Source organism: Vicugna pacos, chromosome 12, assembly GCF_048564905.1.
Source record: "Vicugna pacos chromosome 12, VicPac4, whole genome shotgun sequence".
NCBI lineage: Eukaryota > Metazoa > Chordata > Mammalia > Artiodactyla > Camelidae > Vicugna > Vicugna pacos.
Genome location: NC_132998.1, coordinates 14,229,137 through 14,237,541, shown reverse-complemented (window position 1 = coordinate 14,237,541; position 8,405 = coordinate 14,229,137). Strand labels below are relative to the sequence as shown.

The 8,405-nt window shown below is 34.0% G+C and overlaps 1 protein-coding gene across 2 annotated transcripts in view; it reads right to left on the bottom strand.

Annotated features, from left to right (window-relative positions):
* Positions 1 to 205: 205 nt before the first annotated feature.
* RPAP3 (RNA polymerase II associated protein 3) overlaps positions 206 to 8,405 on the bottom strand; it is a 29,376-nt gene continuing 21,176 nt past the window's right edge. For both annotated transcript variants that reach the window (XM_006202889.4, XM_072972934.1), the window contains exons 13-17: positions 6,597 to 6,832; positions 5,392 to 5,578; positions 4,469 to 4,566; positions 3,910 to 4,010; positions 206 to 880 (exon numbers count right to left, since the gene is read on the bottom strand). In XM_006202889.4, the coding sequence (XP_006202951.1) occupies positions 795 to 880; positions 3,910 to 4,010; positions 4,469 to 4,566; positions 5,392 to 5,578; positions 6,597 to 6,832 (708 nt within the window). In that variant the 3' untranslated portion in view covers positions 206 to 794. The remainder of the gene's footprint in view (positions 881 to 3,909; positions 4,011 to 4,468; positions 4,567 to 5,391; positions 5,579 to 6,596; positions 6,833 to 8,405) is intronic.

The window sequence follows — 8,405 nt, the reverse complement described above, 5'->3', positions numbered from 1 at the left end:
TAACCTTTCCAAGACCCTTTGAGGTGGGTATTTAATATAATTCTAATTTTACGTAAGAGGAAATTGAGGTTTACAGAAGTTGAGCAATGTGTCCAGAGGCACAAGCAAGTTAAGTACAGCAGATATATATATATACTCAGGTCGTTTGATCCAAAATTACTCTATTTACCACTGTGTTATTTTGCAGTAAGGTAACAACGTGACATTTCCTAAACACTGTACTTTATTCCAACAAATTATAGGAAGTCATCATTGTAATAATAATAACAATAGTAACTTGATATGTACTTATATATGGCCCTGTTCCAAACACAAAAATGTCTCATTCCTTTTATCTTCACAATCATCCCATGAGGTAGAAACAATTAGTATACCCATTCTACAGATTAGGAAACCAAAGCAGTGATACAAATATAACTTTATTTGTATGCTAATGAAGCAACCTTATCAATATGGTTATAAAAATTCATGAAAATATAAAAATAATGTAACTTATGGGGCATTAAAGAATGTATCTAAACTTAACATTTAAAATGACTTACAGAATAAAACACTGATCTTTACAAGTATACTTCATAATTTATATTTTTATTTTCAGAAAAGGACTTATAAATAGTTCACTTAAGTATATTTCTCACTAGTTAAATCACAATTCACTTTACAGTTAACTTATATCCAAAGACAGTCCTTTTCCTATATGATTTCATTTTCTTAAAAAGCAAAACAACACTATTTTCATAGAAAAAAACTTAACATATGGAAGTCAAAGACAATAATTTCAGTAAAAATGGAAATCAACCACCATATCTTTTCTTGAGTTCTTCAACAGAATTATCATTCAATCCTGATTTGTCTATATGATTGAATAATACATGTGCAACTGAAAAAGAAAAAAATTCATTATAACCCCTATTTTTAAAAACTAAGTAAAACAAAGATTAAAGAGAGTAATCAAATCTGTTAACACGTTGACCCCCCCACTGTGTCTTGGGTGCCCCTGAGAAAACACAACTGTTACCCAGACTCGGGTGATATGGCACTCAGCGTGCTAAATACTTTTTACACTGTAAAGCAATCATTAGGATTATTTACCAATTCTAATTTGGATATTTAAAAAGCCAACCTGAGAACAGAAAGTTATACAACAATCCAATGATGTTTCTTACCAGAATATTTTGCTTTAGCAGTAAGAAAATGTCCCCTACATCCACAAGGACATTAACTTTGCAGATTATACATAATTCATAATTCATTCACCTAAAAGATTTTTGTCCTATCTAACAAGTGTACTTTTATTTATGTAATATTTCAATGAACTGTTTTCCAAACTTTAATCATTTTATTTTATTTATTTATATTTGGTGGGGGGAGGTAATTAGGTTTACTTAGTTATTATTCTTAGTGGAGGTACCAGGGATCGAACCCAGGACCTTGTGCATGCTAAGCATGCACTCTATCATTGAGCTATACTCTCCTCCCCTAAATTATTTTATTTTAAAAGAAAATTTTATATCACTACTATAAATTGAAAGTTAGCAATATCCACAAAATCATGTTTGATAGGTGAGGTACACATTTTTATAATATGTAATAAAATACATAATTATCAAAAGTTAAAAAAAGATTTGCCCATGAGTCATTTAAAATCTTTATCTTTCATACCACTGAATGGTCTACATTCAACACTCTGGAAAACACTGTTACTGTTCATCTGTTCCTCAACATTAAAATTAGCTACCAGTTGTTAACAATAATGGCAATAATAAAAGACAACAGCAGCTCCTATTTACTGAATATGTAGTTACATGCCAGGAACCATTCTTGCTTCCCATGTTTAACTTAGCAGACAGCGGTGACCCAACCAAGACAGAACTGTTGGCAGGCCAGTTGGCACGACCAACTCACACTCTTTGAGTAGCCTGAAGTTATCACATCACAGTGGCAGGAAGTCCATTCAATCAGTGCACTTACACTAAGAGGTTATTATTACTAAGCACTGTTCTACGCCCTGAGGCCTAGAGAACAAGGCAAAGTTCCTGCTGTTAGAGAGCTTTCATTCTATCAGGGAGAGAGAAATAATAAACAAATGCATAAAACATTGTCAACGAGTTACATATTAGGAAGAAAACTACCACAGGGTAAGAAGACAGAGGGAGAAAAGGCAGGGGAGGTGGGCAGTTACTCTGACTAGGCCAGGGGAGGAAAGGTGTCTCTGAGTGGACACTATTAGGTGGAAAGAGGAAGAGGCAGGGGGAGGACATGTGGGAGGATATTCCAGGCTAAGGGAACAGTCAAATGCAAGGCCCCTGAGGCTACAATGAGATTAGCAGTTTTTTATATTAAAAAAACACACAAAGTCAGTGCGATGGGGCAGAATAACTGAAAAAAGTGATAGAAGATGAGATCAGAAGAGTAATAAGAAAGACAAGGGGAGGGTATAGCTCAGTGGTAGAGTACATGCTTAGCATGTGCAAGGTCCTAGGTTCAATCCCCAGTACCTCTATTTAAAAAAAATAAAATAAAATAAATCTAATTACCTCCTCTGCCTAGGAAAAAAAAAACCAAAATAAAAACAAAAACAAAAAAAAAAGTAAGTAGTATTTTCAGGGAATTTCAGGGACTGTTTCTGATTAAAGACAAAACAGAAACTTCTTTTGGTTTAATCCTATTAAGAATCTCTCTAAATTACAGATCCACTTCCCTAAGTATAACAAAGAGTATTTTTCTTAATGATTCAGACTCAGTGTCACCGCTAAAAACAAAGAAGAAACAGGAGCCCAAAGTATACTTAGTCCAGGAGGTATCTGAAAATCATATACTGAGCTGTTGCTATTTTTAAAACTAAAAAACTGGTATGCCTGCATTCTAATGATTTTTCTTTTTTTCCTAAAACTAGAGTATAGCCTAAAACTCTTGAGTACAGCTGACCCTTGTATAACACGGGTTTGAACCCCACAGACTCACTTACAGCAGGTATTTTTCAATAGTAAAAGCTGCTACATGATCCATGGTTGGCTGAATCCATGGATGTGGAACCTCGTGTACGAGGACTGACTGTAAAATTGTACACGGACTTTCGACTGTGCGAAGGGTTGGCACCCCTAACCCCCACATTGTTCAAGGATCAACTATGATGGAAGTTTCTCCAAAGTTTGATTTTACTTAAATTCGGGTTCCCCAAAATTGACATTTTATGCCAAAGATTGTGATGTAGAATTAAGTAAAGGATCTAATTCTTCAGGCTCATCACCTGCCTTTCTTTACCCCCTAACTCTACAATCCAGCCACATGGCACTCCTTTTAATTTTCTGAGCTCAATTTGCTCTCTTACCTCTGTACATACCCTCTTCATCTAACTCCTGCACTTTTTTGAGAATTCAGCTGCACTTTTTTGAGAATTCAGCTTAAATCAAACAAACTCAAGGAAATCAGCTCTTAAAGAATGAAGGACGCCTTCCACGCACCCACGCCCAGTTACATGCGCCTGTGGCAGGGACTTTGTATATGTCCACCATGCCAGGAGCTCAACCATTACACCATGACCGCACTTTCAAGTAGAAGAGCCCAGATCATAAGCCCGGACTGCCTCAGTTTAAATTCTGGGTCTGACTTCCTACCTATGTAACTTTGGTCAGGTTCCTTAGCTCTGTGTGCCTGAGTTTCCTCCTTTGAAAAGGAAAATGGCAATGATACCTATACCTCACAATGCTACTGTCAGGATCAAACAGTTTAACTTTACTTAATTTAATTATAATTCAATTTAATTAGCTTAATTATAATTATTTAGACTTAACTGTATGTACCTTGTACATAATTAACATTCAATAAATATTTGCTATCATTTGTTGAATAAATAAAGGAACGCACAAGAATAAAAAGATATAAAAAAACTTCCTTCACAAAACTTACTTTTTTTCTCAGGTTCTGACATAAACATCACTGCCATATCAAACCTTTTTAGTTCAGAAAGCTTTTGTAAGATTTCAAAAATTAGTGATGGCTTTTCCTTCCTGAAATAATCCAAATAAAAACAAGTGATCAATTAAAAGTAGCTCATTTAATTACTTACTAAAATAAGGTTTCTATGTAAGGTCTTCATTTATCACTTTCCCCTATATACTGTCTATATTTTAAGGGCTCAAATGAAGGGTTTTGTAAGTCCACTGAAAAAATTAAATCATTCTGAAATGTGAGGAATGGCAAACAGACGTTATTAACCTTCTATGATACTTTTCACTTCCATACTCTACCCTTCTCTAAAAAAAACTTTTAAGTCCTTTTCCTCCTGATCATTTCACCTTTTATTGTTTGTAATTGTCATTTATTTACAACTTCTGCAACAGTAAACTTTACTAGAGAGCCAATTTTGCTATATAAGAGGTACTAATATGATAGCAAAAAGAATAAATCTCCCAAATCACTAGAAATAGCTGAGCATTACATATGAAGTATAACTAAACTTACTTACTCAATGTAAAAGTCATGCAGAATTTTAATGATTTGGTTGAATACACCTGGATCTAGATTTTTCTGAAACAACTTGGGATACAAGGATGGCTCAATTTGCTTGGGAAAAATAGAGAGAGTTAGAAAATTAAACTATGGCACTATTCCAAAATCACAAATTATTTATATAATAATTCTTAGGAGACTATTGTAAAGAATAACTACAATGCACTAGTACTTAAATAATAAAATGGAGTCACACTGAAATGTAACTCTGATTGAAGAATGGAAGTTAGAGGTACCATAAGATAATTGCTCTGTTCAAGTCAGAGGAAAGTCTCATGGAGAGATGTATACCACCCAAGAGAAACAGGCAACGTGAAAGAGCCCTTAAGGAGCAATAAAAAGAATTAGAGAGTTTAAAAATAGAATGATATAATATATTTGGAAACATTATATACTGCATAATTATAAGAGATTATTACTGTAAGTACACTTGAAATAGACAATGCTAAAAAATCCATTATTTGGTAAATTTCATATGATTTGATTCTTTTTCTTGAGCAAATAAAAGCTCATTTTCAGAAGAATGACTGACTAAATATTGCAAGCATTGCTTTGCACACAGAAGGCACTCAGTGTATTTTAGCTTCTTTCCTCATCCGAAGGGATGAAGAATTAAGTTTGGGTCATAGTATTTGAAATTAGATTAAATTCTGTTTTCTAAAATAACTTAACACAGAACCTATTTCCAAAGGGTCCCATATTGCAAATATTTAAAGTGGTCTGATCAAAGTGATATATGTATCAGGCAAGGGATAACAGAAGGGCATTGTCTACAATCATTTTATACAAAAAACAAATACGACACTAGTATTATATAGTGACAAAAGAAGTTCTTTGATTTTTTACTTACAATAGAACTACTAGCTTCCTCCCTCTTACCTTCAAATACTGATACAGCATATCTGGAGAATTTTTCAGTTGTCTGAAATCAGATTCAAGCTGAAATGAGTTTGCAGGAACTGGAGGAATAACAGTCCTGATAAACTGAGCAGGTGTTTTGTCTACTTCTACGGAAATCTTCTCACTGTAAGACTGACATACATCCTTTTTCAAATTGACTTGAGGTCTGAAATGTTTTAGAGGCATCAAATAATCAAAAAAGAACCACAAATAGTCAAAGTTTATATAAGGAAACATCAATAGAGACTTTTTTAATTTCTGACTTTATTAATAGTACATAGTCTATTTATACTCTGCAAGTAGTAAATTCTTTCAGCTGATAATATATGTGTATTTTTGGCAAGACAGATTGCCCTTTCACAAATTTTCACATGCTAGTTATGTAATGACTATTCTCATCAGTTGGGCTAACAGCCTGGCCACCTTTTGAGAAACAATTTCTATATACTGCGTTATGACCTCACATTTATTCACAACACAGCCTTCCACTCTGAATTATCTGAATTACCAGTTTCAAGAAAGATGTTCCAAGAAGGAAGAAATGCTTCCTCCTTCAAAAAAAAAAATCTGCCTACTTAAAGAGTTTTCATACAATCTATATATTACTCTAAACAGAACTACTAAAATTCAAAGCTAAAAAAAACCCTTTTAATAGGACTGATGAGTAGCAATGCAAGAATATAGGAATAAAGTTTCAATACCCCAAAGGAAACAATTAATCCATATCTTTCATATTCTCATTAGGGAAATGCATGACTATTTTTTAAATTCCAAACAAAATTTTAAAAGCCCACAAATAATCTTAGTATTAACAGCTAGAAAAATGATAATGCCTAAATTCTACACTGTTTATGTAACTTCCTTTTAAAAAACTAAACATTCTCATTCACTAAGTGAAACATATTTACCGGAGTTCTGGAAAAGAAAATGCATTAAATCAATTTGTTCAAGATACTTGCTCTTGTCATCTCTAAATCCCTAACTATGGTAAAGGATTAGTGATCATTCCTTCAGCAAAATCCCTTATGGCTAAGTGAAAAGAAAGGAAAAAAAAAACTAGAATGTGAAGCTGGACAGTTCAATTACGGTGATGAGAACAAATCAGAAGTCTCATCAGTAATACCAATTTTCTAACGGAATTACTACCATTCTAGATGATTATGAAAAAGACAATTTCTACTTACTCCAGAGCTGAAGTATCACTGACTTCTTCTATTTTCAGTACTTTTGCTTTTGGAATATCACTTGTGGGCACGAGGTCCTCTTGGCTGGAGCCCTTCTTACTGGCAGCGCCTGTGGCTGCTAGTACGTTTGCTCCACTAACAGGAGTGCGCCCTGGAGCAGCAGCAGTGCTATCTGGCCCATCAATAGTCTGTATCAAATTACCAGTTTCTTCAATAATAACCTTCTTGAGTGGTTTCTAAAACAATTAAAATCAATTCTTTACATCAACATACAAACATTTCCAATTTTCAGGTCACAAATTAAAAGGTTACAGTGTTCTTACAGCCAACATCCCAGTATAAGTAAATTCAATTTGGAGTCATACTGCCTGAGAATACAAAGAATAAGAAGATTCATGGCACCTGTCCTAAGTAAGTCTAAATGGGGGAAAGAAGATGCATAGATAAATAATTACAAGGCAATGGGATACACACTATAAAAGATGAAGGCACAAAATGCTTAAAGAACACAGAGGAAAAAAGATAAAAAATGACAGCAGGGGAGCTTCACAGAAAAGGTCACAGGAGTGGCAATGTGGAGGGTACAGTACCGCCAGTGGAAAGATGCAAAGTCCAGTGGGGCGGGTGTGAAGGGAGGAGTAGTGGAGACAAGGCCTGAAAGACTGCTTAAAGACAGCTTACAAAGGGACTTGTGTGCCATGTCAAGGAGTTTGGAGTTTATCCTCGAAGCAATAAAGCCAAGAGAAAACATGACCAAACTGACAGCAGTACTGTGGGCTAACTGAAGGCAAGCAGAACGAGGCCAGACAATAACCAGCATTCTGTATGAAAGAGACTAACATTAAAACCTAAGTGTATCCTCCACATATCTAGCAGCTGGATAAAACCAGCCCGGATTAAAGATTCGCCAAATAATATTCACAAAGTTGGTAACTAGTTGACCATAATAATGGTTTTTAATTTAATAAAATAGCACTCACTATTTACTTCAAATCATTACAGGTGTCAAACATTTTCAATTTCTTCCTAAGTTTACATGTCATACTCTTTTATTTTTAATAAGAAACTTCCTTCAGTATACTCTAAAGTGTTCATTCCAACTATACAGCTGAATTTTAAATCAAAAAGTTGTAAATATTAAAACTTTTGACCTATATGCTAAATTCAATGTTAAAACCACATATTCTATTAGCATAGCTAAGATAAGACCTAATGGTGACAACTAAGTGTTACTGGATGAATGCAAATAAAAAAGCTATTAAAAATTTGTTAACAGAATCTTGTTAGCAGTTCTATCTTACAGAATAACCATGTTAAGCTAACTTTTGCTTTGCTGAGAAATATTACCAGTAATAGTTTTCTATCAAGACATTGACCAAGAACAGACATGTGTTAGTGTTAAAAAAAAAATAGTGTTAAAGAACAGAATATAAAAAAAAAACTATAATTACTGAATTGTATCAATGCAGTCCCATTTAAAACCAAATCCTTTCTTTGACAACAGATGTGTAAACATAATCCTAAGTAATGAACTTCCTAACGGATGAGCTCTGTTAAGGGTAGACCAGAGGGTACTGAGAGCTGCTCAATGCTACTGATAGTGGCTGGGAGGGATGGGGAATGACTGCACACTGGTAACAGGAGTAAAACACAGAAGATACCACTACAGAAAGATATAAGAAAATCTGAAAGGATCAATTCATCTCTTCCTTTAAATTAAGATTTTGAAGCATAACATTTTATTTAGCTCTCTATTATGACCATTTCAAGAAAAAGAAAAGAGAAATAATAAACAAAAATAATATGAAA